Source organism: Schistocerca piceifrons, chromosome 5, assembly GCF_021461385.2.
Source record: "Schistocerca piceifrons isolate TAMUIC-IGC-003096 chromosome 5, iqSchPice1.1, whole genome shotgun sequence".
NCBI classification, from domain to species: domain Eukaryota; kingdom Metazoa; phylum Arthropoda; class Insecta; order Orthoptera; family Acrididae; genus Schistocerca; species Schistocerca piceifrons.
The window spans coordinates 712,336,193-712,355,345 of NC_060142.1; the positions used below are offsets into that span (position 1 = coordinate 712,336,193).

The 19,153-nt window shown below is 46.2% G+C and overlaps 1 protein-coding gene across 1 annotated transcript in view; it reads right to left on the reverse strand.

Annotated features, from left to right (window-relative positions):
- Window positions 1-14,229, reverse strand: part of LOC124799216 — a 346,089-nt gene extending 331,860 nt beyond the window's left edge. The window contains exon 1 of the mRNA XM_047262752.1: window positions 14,091-14,229. Within this exon, the coding sequence (XP_047118708.1) occupies window positions 14,091-14,229 (139 nt within the window). The remainder of the gene's footprint in view (window positions 1-14,090) is intronic.
- Window positions 14,230-19,153: the final 4,924 nt, after the last annotated feature.

Consider the following 19,153-nt stretch of genomic DNA (forward strand, 5'->3'; position numbering starts at 1 on the left):
CGGGACAGTAGTGAGGGCCCAGCCCGAAACAAAGCCTCGGCAGTCTAGAGCGCTGTCATCTACCCTCTGAGAATAACTGTCACTGACTGTATCCACGACATTTCAGTGCCTTAGTTATTCCGCATTACGATGCAGTGCTCCTTTGGACATGCGTGCGAGTCCAAAGGAACGTTGCATCGTAATTTCGAAATAACACAGGCACTGTAGCATCGTATTTCTCCGACGACACAGGGCAAGCCCCTTTCAAGTAAAATGTCTCGCCTGTACAGGAACATACATACTGTATGCACGAGTACAGTTGTAGGCCTACCCGGCTAGCCGCGCGATCTAACGCCCTGTTTCCCGAGCGAGAAGGCGTGCCGGTCCCCGGCACGAATACGGCCGGCGGATTAGTGTTGAGGTCCTGTGTCGACAGCCTATGGATGGTTTTTAAGGCGGTTTCCCATCTGCCTCGACGAATGCGGACTGTTTCCTCTTATTCCGCCTCAGTTACACTATGTCGGCGACTGCTACGCAAACACTGTTTCCACGTACGTGTGCACCATAATTACCCTACTACGCAAACATCTGGGGTTACACTCGTCTGGTATGAGACGTTCGCGGGGAGGAGGTCCACTAGGGAGCCAAACCGCACAATAACCCTGGGTTCGGTGTGGGGCAGCTGTAGGGTGGGTGGACTGCTGTGGCCCGTTGTGGGGTTGTGAACCACTGAGGGCTACGGCGGGACGAATCCCCTCCGTCGTTTCTAGGTCTCCGGCTTAATACACACACACACACACACACACACACACACACACACACACACACAGGTTGTAGACAAATGGTTGACGACATGTGGAAGTTTCGGTGTGGCCGTGAGTCGTGCTCGGATAGCCTAAAGGGTAAGGTGACCGCTCGTGATAATCGGGAAATCCGGGTTCGAGTCACGGTCCGGTACAAATTTTCATTGTCGCCATTCCACTTTACAGCTGATTGTTGTCCACATTCGCAATTGCAGATACATTTCATGTATCCAATTGTATCCGGCGGGCCGCTTGAATTTGCCCGCGCAAGAGCCTGGTTGGTTAACGTCAACGTTAAGTAACTCAGAAACGGCGCAACATAACGAATTTTTTTCTTAAAATTATATCTCAGTACAATCCACCCAGCAACACTCTCGTAAGCTTTTCGGAGTATTTTCACCACCCTGAATACGGAATGTCTCATCTAAGTCTGCCACCTCATATATTTCCGAAATGAAATGAAATGTGAAAAATCCAACGGACCAGGGATGCACCTACGTTAGGGATTCACACAATGGGCCAGAATACAGAACCCCTACAAGAAAACAAACATCATTTTCAACACGAAGTTACGGCTTTTTAAATGCCTCATGTTTGTTTTTTCTACGGAAATGAAATCTGGAAGTAGAATTACAAGGGAAGAATTGTTTTCACTGTTCTAAACCTCATACCTTCTGTGATACGTAGATTTTAAAGGATAGCAATGGCATCCGAGAAAAGTTTGCGTAAAGCAGGCTTTATGACAGGGCAGGCAACCCGCATTACAGAATATCAGCATTACTGCAAGAACTATAGCACTGTGTCCATTGCGTTTTAGAGTCTAAGTATTTAAGAAAGTATAAGGTTTAGGGATGTGAAACCAAGTCTGCCATCACTAATTGTACCTCAAGTTTTCATTTCCGTTTAAAAAACATACACTTCCCATTTACAAAAACGTAACCTTTTGTTGAAGGTGACGTTTGTGTACCTGTAGAGATTGTGCGTTCTTGCCCATTGCGGGAGCTCATACCATAGGTGCTGGATCCCTGGTCCACCGCATTTATCACATTACGTTTCATTTCGGAAATACATGTGGTGGAAAATTTAGATAGGACACCACATAAACATATATGTGTGTGTGTGTGTGTGTGCTCGTTGTCAAACTCCAGTGAGACAGCTCTTGGGAACTGGGAAGAGAGCGCTGCCTGCACCGTGAGGGGTGGATGGCGCCGCACTGGTGGGACGAGGGGCGTTGTGTTTCTACAACATCTCCAGGAGTAATTCAAGACGGAACAGTTCACGGGTGAACGGTCAGACGTCAGTGCCCATCGGACACAACATTTACTCAAACGACCACGTTGCCATCATCAGGTGCGCTGAAGAACTGATCGTCAGGGAGCAGACGCAGGACTTATATCTCCGCCCCCACCCCACCCCCTCCGACCAGGCGATCTGTACACGCTCCGCACCCCGGCGCTGGCGTGCGTCCAGCACCTCCTCGTCCCCTGCTCGCGCCACAAGTCTCTCCGTCCAAGGTTCGTGCCCAGGAATGCGTCCCGGCGCCGTGTCTGCTGTTGCTCTGTTTACACCCTAGAGTCAGTTCGTCGAGGGGTATCTCCTTCCTCTTCTTAATCAGATTCAATGCGGGTTCTCAGGACTATCTAAGGCTATAGCCACTATCCGACTGATCAGTGGTTCCCTTACCCGATGTATTCTTTAATGACACATTTCCAGAAGTAGGTGTCTATGCTCCCCTTTCTGAACGTCCCGGTGAAAAGAAGAGCGGAAGGCATGTTGGACTGCAGCGTATACTGTAAAATGGCACACACAGGGCTAAACTCGCATGCCGACAGTTCCACTACCCGGCGTGTAGGAAAGTCGTGCTCACATTATTGCTACATAAGTTTCGCACTCTCGCCAACAATGAGGGCCTCAACTTAGAACTTGAACGTCTGAGGACAATGTTCCGAAAAACGGCTACACAGTGGAAAATTCCGAGAGCTCTGCGTCCTACACCGACTCTACAAGCGGCAGCACGAAGAGAGGAAACTCAAGACGAAGCGGTCATTGCAGTTATTCGATTTTGTAGCGGACCATACGGGAAGATAGGAGGAATTCTTCGGAAACATCAAATGAAGACCGTCTTCCGCTCATCAGATAAAACACAAGCACTGCTTGATAGTGCGAAGGATGATCTCGGGCAACGGAAGTCCGGAATCAGTCAGATCACCTGCCAATACAGCATGGCTTCCAGAGACCTAAGAGTGAGTACTGAAGAAGAGAACACCAACACCTCACCACACTGCAGGAGCCTAACTAGTCGGCAGTTGCGGGATTACACGGCATGGATTACGTCCATACTAGGCTTGGCGATACATACGTGTAACTCGTGGCACTGTGTCGTTAAAGAATCTGTCCACATTTGAGTAAGAGAACCGTTGACAGTCGTGGCAGTGGCTACAGTTCAGTACAGCATCTGAACCCGCATTGAGTCAGATTAAGAGGAGGAAGGAAGCAGCCCACAACGAACTGACGCCGGGGCAGGCAGAGCAACATCGGAGAGGCCGCACGGTGCCTCCCTAGGCGAGAACCCCGGACGGAGGGACTTGGCGTCGGGAGGAGAGGGGGAGAAGTTGCTGGAGGCACGCCAGTGCCCGGGCGTGGACCGCTTACAGAGCGACAGATCAGGAGGAGAACAGGAGGAGACACATGTCCTGCACCACCTACCAGGCCGTCAGTTCGTCACCACACCTGGGCAACGCGGTCGCTCCCCGAAATGTTGTGACCGTTGGACAGGTACACCCGGTCGTTCACCCATCAACCATTTAGTCAGGAGGGATGTGTTACTGGGCGCAGCAACAACAGCCTGGTGAGGGACGGCTCTCTTCCTCTGGGCCGAGTAAGAAGCGACGCATCGGACTGTAGGGGCGTGCTTTGGGTCACGTGATGGATTAGGTCGGAAGACACATGGAGCTGTAGGGATGCGATGCTGATGTACATTGGAAAGGTACAACGCCAGAATATGGTAGTTAAATGCAGAATGATATGTTCGGTGCAGACCCTGACAGTCAATCCTTAGCATGAACCAGTGAAATATCCTGCGCAGAAGTAGCAGGAAGATACATTACTGTTCATTTAGACGACTATTAACACAAACAACAATAAAGGAGTGAAATGTAATAAGCATATGATAAGTGTTGAGGGAAGGGCTGAATCTGGATTGAGATTCATTAGAAGAATCACAAGGAAATTTACGAGGGCTATTCGGAAAGTGAGGAACGATAAGTCGCGAAATGGAAACAACAGTGAAAATCAAAAATGTTTTATTTGCAACAGTTAGCTACAACTTCCAGCTACTTATCTCCATAGTCACCGATCCGACTTAGACGTCTATCGTAGCGTTTACCAACTTTCCAATACTCTCGTTATAGAAGGCTGCCGCCAGTGCTTTCCGCCAACTCTCTAGGCTCGCCTACAGCTCGTTGTCTATGCCAAAATGTTGGCTTCATAGCCAGCGGTTCACGTGAGCAGAGACGAAACTCAGAGGGAGAAAATTACGGGCTGTATTGTGGGTAATCAAACATTTACAATTGAAAACGATGCAGGAGCATTTTCATTGCCCCTGTAGAATGCGGCTGAGAATTGTTTTGAAGAATAAAACGAACGACAGTTATGTAATGTTGGCTGCATAGCTTCAGGCGAAATTTATCACCAGGCCCTCGTACTTGGCAAAAGGCACTAATGTTCTAGGTACCTTTATGAGCTCCTTGTGTGCTCAGAACTAAAAAGGAGGACGTAACGCGATCGACGGGCATACTAAAGACATTGCCCAACACACCTGAGCATAATTTCATCGGATTTTCACTCTCACGACCGATCGTTCCTTACTTTCCCAATAAGTCTCGTGTTTCAACAACAGCAGATGAAACTTCCTCGCAGACTAAAAGTGTGTGCTAGACTGGTACTGGAAACTGGGATCTTTGCTTTTCCGGACAAATGCTCAACCAGCTGAGCTATCCAAGCACCAGTCACTACCCGTCGTCACAGTTTTATTGCAGGCAGTCGCTCTTATCCTACCCTGCAAACTTCACAGACGTTCTCCCGCATACCTCTCGGGACCTATCACTCCTGGAAGAAAGGACATTGTGAAGGCGTATAAACAGTCTCTTGGGCTGTAGTTGTCCCACACCTTTGCAATATCCGTTCTTCCTGGAATGCTAGTCCCACGAGATATGCAGCAGAACTTCTGTGAAGTTTGCAAGGTAGGAGATATGCTACTGGCCGCAATAAAACTGTGAGGACGAGAGGTGAGTGGGCTCGTATAGGTCAGTTGGTAGACCATTTGCCCGCAAAGGCAAAGTTCGCGGGTTCGAGTCTCGGTCCGGCACACAGTTTTACTCTGCCAGGAGATTTTAAATGAGCGCACACTCCGCCGCAGACTGGAAACAGAAGATGAAATTTGCCAAATCCTCGATCAGTTGTTGAGTATTTCTTCTCAGTCTGGGTCTGTGGTAGGATTGCCAGGGGAGATAAAGACACCCCAAATAAAAGCAGTTAGTTTCGTCCGAGGTTCGTCTGGTAAGCACAAAACATGAATATGCACAAATATTTCGCGAAGCTCCTACGACGGTAAAACCAGACGAATAGAGTTTATACAGACTATTGCCACCGGCAGTTCTTTGGTGAAGCATGTAAGAATGGAACGAGACAGGGAGCAAACGATAGTCCTTCCTGAAGCATCCTCCGCCAGACACCGTGACTTAGAAAGTATAGATGTAGGTGCTGGTTTTCTCCAAACTTGTACTCTTCTACATTGATGTTTTATCAAGCTTTCTTTCTGCCCAACTAGTTTTCATCATCTCCCCCGTGTTCTGTCATTTCATAAGAGAGCTGTGTGCTTGAATATCTCTTAACAGTTTACCTTCCTCAATACATGTGTCAAAAAGAAATGTTTTGATATTGAAATGCAGTTTCTCGTCTTTGAATGTTCTTTCAGTTTGAAATATCGTTTTAAGCTCTCAACCGCATTTGTAGTTGCTTCAAATAACGGAACACGTGTAACAAAGCATATTCACATGTTTTTCTTCTTACTTTTAGTTTTAACATTTGCCACTGTATTTATTTCACCTTCCGCAAACTAAATTATGTTTTGCTGACTTTCGTTTACTTGTGACTTCTGTTCAGTGTAGGCCTAAGTGATAAGGAGTACTGATCTTATTATAATTGACAGAGTAATGATGTATGAAGGTTGCGTGCGTGACACAGCATTATAAAGATATTAAATACATGTAATATGTTTTATTACAATCTGTTGTCGCATTTTTCTTTATAACAGTAACCGTTTCGTTCAGATTCTGAACATCCACTGATCAATAGTAGTTCAGAGCAACCCGTCAGTTCTGTGCGCTGTGAGCAGCCTCCGTAAGTCCTTAACTTAGGACATCGCGCACGGCACATAAAGCTAACGGTTTGCCCAGAGGCTACAACTGACCTGTGGCTGTTAAGCTTATGAGCGAAACCAGTTATAGATGTAAAGACAAAAAAATATTACAACAATAGTCCAGTTTTTCCGGATTTATCTCCACTTGAAATCATGTCAAGCTTTCATGAATACATGTAAGTATGCGTTAACAGCACGAAATTATAAGTTTACTGTTGACAGGTTTGCATTCGTTGCAAGCATGCGCGGTAAACAAATATTGAAGAAACGTGTCTTCTTGTCTCAACTGTTGGTATTGTGTTGTGCAACGTCTCGTCTTCATTATATAAACTACGCAGATATAGGCTTTGTACGAAGTTTGTATAGATGTTGTTAGTGCGAGATGTGAATTATCGTCCACAAAAAGGTTAAAACTTATATAACAAGCTTCTTAATTATCTCAGTATCATTACTAACATATATTCATAATAATAAAAAGCTATGGTTAGTAGAAGAAAAGGATGAGGAGCACCCCGTGAGATATTCAAATAGGTTTGCGTGTTCCTGACGTGTGACTGATGTTAAAGGTAACCTCTGACGGGACTTGAAAACCTTCGTGGAGGAGGAACTGCTGACGTCACAGCGTGGAATTCCACATTCCACTGCACTGCGAAGCGTGGAAGGAAGAATGTGCCAGGCCACATCTTTCACTCATGAAAGAAAACGTCGTCAAGGAGATGCAGGATCAGCTTCACATGAAAAGCAGAATTTAGGTGTGGCCATGTTATATCAGCTCATACGAAATCCGTATTGGCCGCGCGAAGTGGCCGCGCGGTTGGGGGCGTCATGTCACGGAGTGCGCGGCCCAAACCGCCGGAGGCTCGAGTCCTCCCTCGGGCGTGGGTGTGTGTGTGTTGTTCGAAGCGTAAGTCAGTGTAAGTAGTGTGTAAGTCTGTCGACCGATGACCTATGCAGTTTGGTCCCTTAGGAGTCACACACATTTGAATTTTAGAACTTCGTTTTTGGTGAGTTTTATATCATAGCACGCGCGGTGTGATATTAGATGTTTCAAAACACCATTACATCGAGGGTCTCTCGAAAAGTGTCATTTTTGGTACGATTTACTATAATGTAATGAGAGGAATGTACATATCTGTAGTTAACAACTTGTACTTGATGCTTTTCGTACTACATGTTACGAGTGGTGGAAGTATACCTTTTCAATGCTATGGCCCAGTGGTGATCCATCAAATCACGTCGTTTTTGTTACAATTTCTTAGAGTCAAGTATCAAATATTGACGTCATTAGTTACAGCCTATAGACATTATTAGAAGGCATAACAAGTAAGTTAAGTGCTGTTATGTTGAAACCACAGCGCAATTGGTAGCTTTGTGATCTATCAAGTGAAAGGCAGCAATATCGCTTCTACGAACACCCATTTTTCTTGTCCACTATTTTGTTCATAAAAGATTCTGGGGCTTTTTTATTAATTTACTAGAAGTGTGATCTGCAGTACTCGATGCAATTTATTACAAACAATGTATTTGCTGCAGTTCTTATTGCGTAGGTCAACGACTGCATTACTTACCCAATGGCCAGAAAGTTTTTTCGCTATTATGAAACTTAATATGAAAGTTATATATCTGTTTCTTGGCTTTACGAACTGCCTGAAGTTTGTATCGATCTGGTAAGTATGTTTTTCAGTGATGCAGAGTAGCTTCGGAAAAATCTCCTCTAACTTTCTCATGAAATTCCGAAAATAATTTCGATTTTGAAACATGTTACTTCGGAGTGATGCTAGTCACTAGAACATCGAGAATATGGATATAATGCATGCATAAATTGACATTAGATACATATTTAGACCCATACACTTAATTTAAAACCGAAAATTTGATGGAGATTCAGGTGAGTAAACGAATAACTTCTACTCATATGTATCTCAGATCGTTGTGCAGCATACGAAGTGTTCCTCAAGCAGAAATTTACTGCTCGAGGCATCGACACACCCAGAATCTTCTTCGTTATTTTCTTCGCTCTTCTTTGACAATCGCTAACGGAGTTAAAGTAACGGAGTCGACACAATAATTTTAATCGCGTCCACTTTCGTAAATAATGTATGTGATAAATGCGCCAGATGCTACCGACAACTGCCGGTGGAGGCGGTGCAATCGCGAATCAGGATGAGGAGAACGGCCCGTGAGATGTAGCGGCTCGTTTCAGAGCGTGCGGGAACCACGAAGGAAACCACGTGTAGTGTGATTCGCTGTGAGAAACATGTCCCGTAGAAGGACGGGTTAGTTGTACATCACTCATATCCTACTACTGACGGTAAATTTTTGTTGATATTTTAATAGGACTCGAAGAGCAAAGAAAGCAGTACTGGTAACAAAAGAAATTAAAGTTAGGAACTTTTCTCTTCACTTTTTATGGGGTATGTTTGTACAGACGAGCTTCAAGCCGTCTGGAAGTACAAACCCACAGGAGAGCGGTTTGAGAATGTCCCGACAAACATTGACAGCGTTAAAAACGCTCCCTATTGGAGATGCTACGCAGGAGACTGTGTGTGCCACCATCGTCCGTTGTCTGAAACTGCCTTGGCTCGGCGTGGCACGTCAGCTATTTGACACGCGTGGTGGTGCCTGTGCTTGCCGCCGGCTGACAGCGCCGCGAAGGCGTAGCGAGATTTCGACCGCACCGGACACCTGGCTTCCCCCGGTACAGTAATCGCGGTATTCCCCGTGCCTCGACAGCAAACACGGAGCACTGAACGAAAGGTAGATACCGCCGGTATTTCATAAACCGATCAAGAAGCGACGTTTTCGACAAGCAGTAATATGCAAAGTGAGAACTCTGCTGCAATGCTTATATTCGTAGAGATACTCCAGTAACCACGTTTGTTAAAGAATTTGCGTGTTTAATGGCATTCGATACCTCTTGATAAGAAGGGCACTGTGACATATCATAAGATCGCATTGAAGGCCATCCAGAAAGTAGCTAAAAAATATGTTAACTGTGAAACATCGAATAATTGGACCGAAACTGCCCCCTATGCAGTCGATTCGCATTTCGCTTTCTTTCCAGATATTTGTGCGAAAAGTTTCCGTGTTAGCATTGATAAATATAGTATTACTGTGCTCATCTGATCACGAGATATCGAATGGTGTTAAAGAAATCACATCATGCCACTAAAAAAGCTATAACTGATTCAGTATCTCGCCATATACAACAGATACAAGCAATAATAACACAACCGTAAACTGTATTGCTGCAAACATTATTTTGATATCATTAATTGCTTATGAAATCCATGAAGTGTTTGGCCGAGCGGTTCTGGCGCTACAGTCTGGAACCGCGCGACCGCTACGGTCGCAGGTTCGAATCCTGCCTCGGGCATGGATGTGTGTGTTGTCCTTAGGTTAGTTAGGTTTAAGTAGTTCTAAGTTCTAGGGAACTTATGACCTCAGCAGTTGAGTCCCATAGTGCTCAGAGCCATTTGAACCATGAAGCGTTGATGTTGTGAAATCCCTCCACTCAAGGTGTTTTTAAATTTCCCCTGTAAACTCACAGGTCGTGTTGAGAGCGTTCGGTAAAGAATCGTATAAATATAAAATCGTGTTTGAAGATGTAAACTTTTCACTTTAAAAGAACAAACAGTTCATAAGGAGAATTTCATTTTCTTGCGAAATACCGATAATTGCTTTCTGTTACCCTGACAAGTATTCATATCTTACCACCGAACAAATGAAATAGCAATGCCCAATGATAATTGATGTTGTAGGAGCAGAACAGCATTACAACGGGTGTTTAATGTGACTCTTGAGAATTGTTGATTATTTGCACGTCTTAGCACTGGGCATTCGTAACATAACAACCATATGGTTACAATAGTAGTAATTAGTACATTCACAATAAATTAGAATCGATCTCCCACCCATCAGATGTAGAGAATGGGACATTATCCAAATACGGTTCATCTGTGGCGTACATTTCAGACTGAAATCGGAATCTACCCGTCTCTAACTGTACGTCCTGAGAGTTTCTAGAAAGATGCTACATGCAGCCCACACATCCTGCTCACCAATTCAATAGAACTTCGACAGAAATTCACCTGTGACAGAAAACTATGTTAACAGTCAGAGCACTGCATACGTATTGTTTCTACTTGCGCTTAAACGTCGGCAGAATATATGCAGTAATTTTGGCAGCATAAAGAAAATGATTCATTAAGGTACACGATCTTCCGATTTAACGTTACCGTTCCAACATTCTTATTACGGCTATCGTGTTATTTTTACTGCATCTGTTTACTGAAGTTTGATACGTCTTCTTTCAGTAAAAGAGAACAAGTTTCCCACAACTTCGTTGTAGATAAGGCTGCAAAACGTAGTAAAGCATCATTTCTGGTCATAATTTGCTAATAATTAACACATACTGGAAAATTAAAGCAAACACCGACGTATACGAAGATATAGTAGAGTTGTCGTCATAGATTTTATGTGAGAACAGAAATTTTGGATACTTCGGACGTGACTAAAGACGTGAAATTTATTATGTGTGCGGTATTTCTAAGGGAATCTGCAATTTCAGTGTTGAAGTACGACACGGGGAAAAAATTATATAATCCTTTGGAGGAACTAATGGGGGTTGTACCATGTGAAGCAAAGACGGTATTTGGAAACCACTTTCTTTCAGTCCACATATCGCAGGTAGATAAACTTTGCGCCCACAAATCGAATTTCAAAGTCGACAGCCAAATAACTAATAGCGAACATGACCTTCTGTTGCTACTATTTCTGCGTACAACCTTAGATGTAGACTTTGCAGTAGCTTGCGACACAATAAAAGGTGTAATTTGTTTCCAGTCTTCATCAATCGTAATGGGCAGTTGCTCGTAGATTCCGAGGTGAGTAGAAAAAAATCTGTACCAAGAGCGTCAGGTCGGGGCTTAGAGTGGTACAATCCAGCAAATCAACCAATGCCGCGTCCAGTCACAAGGCAGTCTTTCTTTAGTCGTTAATAGATGCGTAAAGGTACTCATAAACAATATTCCATTGGCTCAGGTCTTCCCGCAGTACTCTGTATCCATTAAGTCAACTGCCGAAGCGATTAGTCTGTGTCAAAATCAGAGAAACCCTCCCCTCTCCCACTTTCCCCCGCGAAACCACCACCAACGACTGTCACTGCTTGCAACCACACACTGCCAAGTACCACCGCTAGGCTCACGCGCAGCCCACACACGCCCATCGGATCGCGACCCGCTCACTCCACTACTCAACGTATGGGGGACGGCGCTGCCTGCTCCATTCTTAGCGATGTCGCGCGGTTGATCGTTGGACCAGTGGCTCCCGTGTAGCGGCATGTCCACGAAAACAGAGTTCTTCGGCTTCATTAGCCTGTTCTTCTATTTGAGCTTAAGACGAAGATCATCTGTTCTAGTTTAGAAGGATGTATGATGTTTGGCTTTTACAGTAGGCTTCGGAGTTTATCTGCTGGTATCGGATACTTTTCTAGGACTGCCGAAACGGAAATTCGGCTTAGTGCTTAGCTAACGTTCTAAGTTCTCATCACAATCCATAAACGTGAACCTAAGCACACGCTACTATACTACAGTCTCTGACTAAATGCCTGGAAAGAAGACACCAGACTCTAACTGATCCGGCACTTTTTACTGGCCCGCTATGACCGCGATGTGACACCTCGTGTCTGCACTCTCGTAGCTACAAGCGAACAGCCTGTGTTGAGACACAACGCACATGTTGGAGAGCCCCGGACGTGTGTGGCTTCGCTGTACAGTAAGCGTAGCTTGGAGCGTAATGACCTACACTAACAGACAACAGAGCTTAAACACGAGGTTTATTCGATACTATCTTCTCTAACTCCTCATTTTTAATTGCGGCTTCATCCGTCTGGCAGTAAAAATGTCGCTTGAGCTACAGGTCACCGTCCATTACACATTTCATTCTCCCTGCCTAATTCGATCAAAAATAATGATCAGTTACATGATACAATGTTCACTGAAACTTCTTGCAATAAATACGACGGAAAATTGTTTAATTAGAAGTCAAAACTGCGCGCCCGCATCGTTAGCCACGTAAACTTCGTATAGAAGGACGAAAGACACGTTCGTGCAATGTTGGAGCGTCCACAGGACTGACAGAGAATAAAACATATATCTGCTAGCAAAAATGTTGTGCCTCTGACTTTGGTAAACGGTCGTAACGTACTCCGTCCTTTCAGAATTACGAGTGGTTTAAAGTCCGACTTCTTCCTGGAACAAGTTTACTTTTGCTACTGAGCGACGCTAGTAACTGACGCTGAGTGGCTATGCGAATGCAAAAGCCCTCGAAAACGATCGTATGAGCGACTCTGAGCATAATACGAGCGGGTCAGAACAATCGTTCCTTTCCCTTGATTTACTGCATTAAGCCTTGGAATAACTTCAGAACTCTGCAGTAACACTGATAGCATCACAATTAGCGGCCGTAGGAAACAAAATCACATTCAGCCTGTGATTCCACCCACGCAGCGACAGCAGTGAACCTCTAACTTTGTCAGGCTGGACGCGGTGATCAATTAAACCACACTGGTACGTATAGTCCATTCGACAGCCCTGTAAAGCCGATGATCGCTTTTTAGTATGACGAACGTAGATATTACGAAATTCTCTATAGTACAATTTCTACAACATGTATCTTAAGTTATACGAGAGCTCGAAGAGGTAGCATTTTTATTTCAAAGAAACACATGTGAATATCTGTTTTTCCTGCTAATGCATTTAGAGAATTTATCAAAATACTAAAACTGAATGGCGTTTCCGATCTACTAAGCGAATGCAATGACCACGGAAAAGTATTGTATGAAGACCTTTAGAGAAAGTGTGCTTGTGCGATGTTTATGAGGGAATATGATCACGGTTCGACTCTTTCCTCCATGGGAGCACTGGGATGGGACGCCCTCAGCTTCTTCAGGACATGTGGGGATGTACTGAAGGGGAAATAGCCGCTCCTGTTTTCAGAATCGACATTAACGATAGGACAATGGTGTACTAGCGTTTAAGTTACGTCTACAGCTACAGTCTGCAAGCGACTTCGTTGTGAAATGCACAGCAGACGGTAGTTCCCATTGTAGGGCTTCTTCTCGTTCCATTCACGTACGAAGCGTGGGAAGCATTACCGCTTAAACATCTCTGAGCGCACTGCAATTAGTCTAATCTTGTCTTCACTGTCCCTACAGGAGCGATAAGTTGAGGGTTGTAGTGTATTCCTAGATAACTCGCTTAAAGGTGGTTGCTGAAACTTTGAAAGTAAGTTTTTACGATGTAATTCGAGTTCACGTTTCTCAGCGTGCCTTGACGATTTATCACGGTCCAGGTAAACCTGTGACCCTTCGCGGTGTTGCATACGTTCAGTACCCCTGTTAGTCGTATTTGGTAGGCGTCTGCTACACTTGAGCAAAATGACACCGCAAGTATTCACGAGGGAGCAGCAGTCGGACAGATTGAGCATTTTTAGAGTAGTCCTATGTTGCGAGCTTTCAACTGAATCACACAGGGCGAATAATGATCTTGCCCTTAAACTGCCGTTTTTATGCCTGCAACGGGAATCAAATCTACGAACAGGTCTCCGTCGCCTTTTGCAGTAATGAATGCGCTTAATGCGGAGAGCCGGGGGAGTTCTTAGTGGTTAACTAGAGGGGCCGAAAGACGCGCAGACGACTCGACACGAGAGAACGTCGACGAGCGAGCGGGAGGCGCGACGGCGCGCAGCGTTACGTTACGGTGCGGCGCGAGCCTCGCGCCAGATATCGGGCAGCGCTGGCGGCAGCCGAGGCGAGGCGACGCGAGGCGCGTTCGATTCGGACGGCGCGGCCGGGCTGCAGAGCGGAAGATGGCGGCGGCCGTACTCACAGTACTTGTTCTTCTCGGCGGCGGCGGCGGAGAAGAGGGCGGCCGCCGCGAGCAGCGCGGCCAGCAGCCGGGGGCGCAGGCGGGGGCGGCGGCAGCCCGGGCCGGGCCCGGGTCCTCGCGCCGGCCGCGGCGCGGGCATGCCGCTAGGTGGACGTGGGGGCCATGCCGGCAGCTGCTGCGGCGCCGCTCCGGCCGCTATCGATCAGCGCGCTCGACTGCCGCCTCCGGCCGCCGCCGCCGCCGCCGCCGCCGCCGGACGCCCCGCGCCTGCGCACGCGCGCGACGCCAGCGCCGCCCCCGGCCGCCGGCGCCGGCCGTCGGTAGTACGCACGGCGGGCGCCGAAAAAAAGAAGCGCGTCCAGCCCCGTCGCACAGTGTTGCCACAGCTGGCGCGCCGTGCGGCCGCGGTCACCCTGCCGGCCGAACCGCGGCCGTGCCGAGTGGGTGGCGAGACAGGCCCCAGCCGAGGGCGTGGACGCGGGGGAGGTGCAAGAGACGACCGGAAGAAAATTAAAAACACCTAGAAAGAAAGACAATTCAAGAATTACACTGACAGAAAAAAAATTGAAACACTGAAAAATAATAAAAGTAGGACAATGATAATTAGGGATACGTGTGTCTAAGTAAGATATTTAACTGATTAACGTTGCAAGATCACAGTTTACTGTACGCCATCTGAAATACTGGTACATCAGTAACCAGTGCAGCCTCCAGAATATTGAATACAAGCATGCAACTGTGCATGGACTGTATTGTACATGTAACAGGTGTCAGTTTGTGGGATCGAGTTCCATGCCTGTTGCATTTCGTCAGTCAGTACACGGGCGGGCAATGGTGATTGTGGATGGTACTGGAGTTGTTGTCCAATGACGTCGGATAGGTGTTCGATTGGACCAGATTTGATTATCTACATCTACAATTATACTCCGCAAGCCACCCAACGGTGTGTGGTGGAGGGCACTTTACGTGCCACTGTCATTACCTCCCTTTTCTGTTCCAGTCGCGTATGGTTCGCGGGAAGAACCACTGCCGGAAAGCCTCCGTGCGCGCTCGAATCTCTCTAATTTTACATTCGTGATCTTCTCGGCAGGTGTAAGCAGGGGGAAGCAATATATTCGATACCTCATCCAGAAACGCACCCTCTCGAAACCTGGACGCAAGCTACACCGCGATGCAGAGCGCCTCTCTTGCAGTCTGCCACTTGAGTTTGCTAAACATCTTCGTAACGCTATCACGGTTGCCAAATAACCCTGTGACGAAACGCGCCGCTCTTCTTTGCATCTTCTCTATCTCCTCCGTCCACCCGACCTAGTACGGATCCCACACTGATGAGCAATAATCAAGTATAAGTCGAACGAGTGTTTTGTAAGCCACCTCCTTTGTTCATGGACTACATTTTCTAAGAACTCTCCCAATGAATCTCAACCTGGCACCCGCCTTAACAACAATTAATTTTATATGATCATTCCACTTCAAATCGTTCCGCACGCATACTCCCAGATATTTTACAGAAGTAACTGCTACCAGTGTTAGTTCCGCTACCATATAATCATACAATAAAGGATCCTTCTTTCTATGTATTCGCAATACGTTACATTTGTCTATGTTAAGGGTCAGTTGCCACTCCCTGCACCAAGTGCCTATCCGCTGCAGATCTTCCTGCATTTCACTGCAATTTTCTAATGCTGCAACTTCTCTGTATACTACAGCATTATCCGCGAAAAGCCGCATGGAACTTCCGACACTATCTACTAGGTCATTTATATATATTGTGAAAAGCAATGGTCCCATAACACTACCCCGTGGCACGCCAGAGGTTACTGTAACGTCTGTAGACGTCTCTCCATTGATAACAACATGCTGTGTTCTGTTTGCTAAAAACTCTTCAATCACGCCACTCAGCTGGTCTGATATTCCGTAGGCTCTTACTTTGTTTATCAGGCGACAGTGCGGAACTGTATCGAACGCCTTCCGGAAGTTAAGGAAAATGGCATCTACCTGGGAGCCTGTATCTAATATTTTCTGGGTCTCATGAACAAATAAAGCGAGTTGGGTCTCACACGATCGCTGTTTCCGGAATCCATGTTGATTCCTACAGAGTAGATTCTGCGTTTTCAGAAACGACATGATACGCGAGCAGAAATCATGTTCTAAAATTCTACAACAGATCGACGTCAGAGATACAGGTCTATAGTTTTGTGCATCTGCTCGACGACCCTTCTTGAAGACTGGGACTACCTGTGCTCTTTTCCAATCATTTGGAACCTTCCGTTCCTCTAGAGACTTGCGGTACACGGCTGTTAGAAGGGGGGAAATTTCTTTCGCGTACTCTGTGTACAATCGAATTGGTATCCCGTCAGGTCCAGTGGACTTTCCTCTGTTGAGTGATTCCAGTTCCTTTTCTATTCATTGGACACTTATTTCGATGTCAGCCATTTTTTCGTTTGTACGGGGATTCAGAGAAGGAACTGCAGTGCGGTCTTCCTCTGTGAAACAGCTTTGGAAAATAGTATTTCAGCTTTACGCGTGCCATCCTCTGTTTCAATGCCATCATCATCCCGGAGTGTCTGGCTATGCTGTTTCTAGCCACTTACTGATTTAACGTAAGACCAGAACTTCCTAGGGTTTTCTGTCAAGTCGGTACATGGAATTTTACTTTCGAATTCACTGAACGCTTCACGCATAGCCCTCCTTAGGCTAACTTTGACATCGTTTAGTTTCTGTTTGACTGAGAGGTTTTGGCTGCGTTTGAACTTGCAGTGAAGCTCTCTTTGCTTTCGCAGTAGTTTCCTAACTTTGTTGTTGAACCACGGTGGGTTTTTCCCGTCCCTCACAGTATTACTCGGCACGTACCTGTCTAAAACGCATTTTACGATTTTACATTGTCGGTCTCGGAACAGAAATTTTCGTTTTTATCTGTTAGGTAGTCTGAAATCTACCTTCTGTTACTCTTGCTAAACATACAAACCTTCCTCCCTTTTTTTATTTTCCTATTTACTTCCATATTCAGGGATACTGCAACGGCCCTATGATCACTGATTCCCTGGTCTGAGCTTACAGAGTCGAAAAGTTCGGGTCTGTTCGTTATCAGTAGGTCCTAGCTGTTATCTCCACGAGTCGGTTCTCTGTTTAATTGTTCGAGGTAATTTTCGGATTGTTCACTCAGTATAATGTCAGTCGATGCTCTGCCCCTACCACCCGTCCTAAAGATTTGAGTGTCCAGGTCTATATCTGGTAAATTGAAATCTCCACCTAAGACTACAACATGCTGAGAAAATTTATGTGAAATGTATTCCAGATTTTCTATCAGTTGTTCTGCCACTAATGCTGCTGAGTCGGGAGGTCGGTAAAAGGAGCCAATTATTAACCTAGCTCGGTTGTTGAGTGTAACCTCCACCCATAATAATTCACAGGAACTATCCACTTCTACTTCGCTACAAGATAAACTACTGCTAACAGCGACAAACACTCCACCACCGGTTGCATGCAATCTATCCTTCCTAAACACCGTCTGTGCCTTTGTAAAAATTTCGGCAGAATTTATCTCTGGCTTCAGCCAGCTTTCCGTACCTATAACGGTTTCAGCTTCGGTGCTTTCTATCAGCGCTTGAAGTTCCGGTACTTTACCAATGCAGCTTCGACAGTTTACAATTACAATACCGATTGCTGCTTGTTCCCCACATGTCCTGACTTTGCCCCGCACTCTTTGAGGCTGTTGCCCTTTCTGTACTTGCCCGAGGCCATCTAACCTAAAAATCCGCGCAGTCCGCGCCACACAACCCCTGCTACCCGTGTAGCCGCGTGCCGCGTGTAGTGGGCTCCTGATTATCGAAGGGGCCACGGAAACATGTCGACTCTCTGTAGAGCATGTGGGGCTCCAACAGCGGTATGTGGCCGAGCGGTATGCCGCTGGAAAACACCCCTTGGAATGCTGTTGATAAATGACAGCACAACAGTTCGAATCACCTGATTGAAGCAAAAATTTGCAGTCAGGATGCGTGGGACAGCCACAACTCGACGTCTATGCCCACCGCGTCTAGCACGCAGGCCCTCAAAAGACGTACTTCTGACCAACTCACCTCAATCTCTGGTACCGAGGCAGAGAACACAACAGATCTCTCCACCCTGCCGTCCAATGACCTCTGGCTTCATACCACTCAAATAGCAAAAGCCGGTGGTTTGGGGCCAGTGGAGTGCACGCTACAAAACACCTGGCTCAGACCTGTCCTTAGAACAACAGTCTTGTAACAGTTCGTTGTGTCAGTGTGGTGCCAACTGACGCTCAGATCGCTGCTGCGGGTGCAGTCGGTATGCTGCGCCAGAGCCATGCGCAGCACTCGGTGCTCTTCCCTCTCGGTATTGCCACGAACACATCCGGAGCCCGGTCTCTTTGCGACAGTACACTACTGCCAGAAATTATATGCAGTGACTAGTCTTTTTGCAGTATCCCACAAAGAATATCCAGATTCTCGTAGTCCTATTAGACGAACTCTTTCAAACTCAGTGAGATGTTAATAATGGCTAGTTGCCTTAGAGGCATTCTTGACTAATATCAGCTCTCCACGTCTCATCTCAAAGGTAACTAACGCTCACGACCGTCACAGCGTGTATTTAATGCAAACCTGATTTTCGTCCTCACAGCGGCGCTATTAGTGTCATTCTTATACGATTGACGCGAAATTTGAATAGACATCGTGTTTCGTTTACGTCGCACAACTCCTTCTCGGTGTTAGGATTTTTTCCCGTCGGTGTAATCGGGAGAGGTACGTGAAAACATTCCCCTCGGCCCTTGGCTGTAAACACTTACTGTTTCGCAGTATCAATTCGTCCATGTTACTTCATAAAGAAATGTGTACTACCGAATAGATGTCTGTCATCAGCATTGCTTGTGTGGCTACTGTCTGTTTGGTTTACGCAGCATAACTTCGGTACACTTTAGTAGGATCTTAAAGATAAGCAAGTGCGTGCTGAGGAAACTACGCTGTTCAATCAAAGGCTTCAGGTTTTGTCTACTGAGGGGTGGTGGGAGAGTCGACGGTAGAGGAAGCAAGCAAAAACTTTGG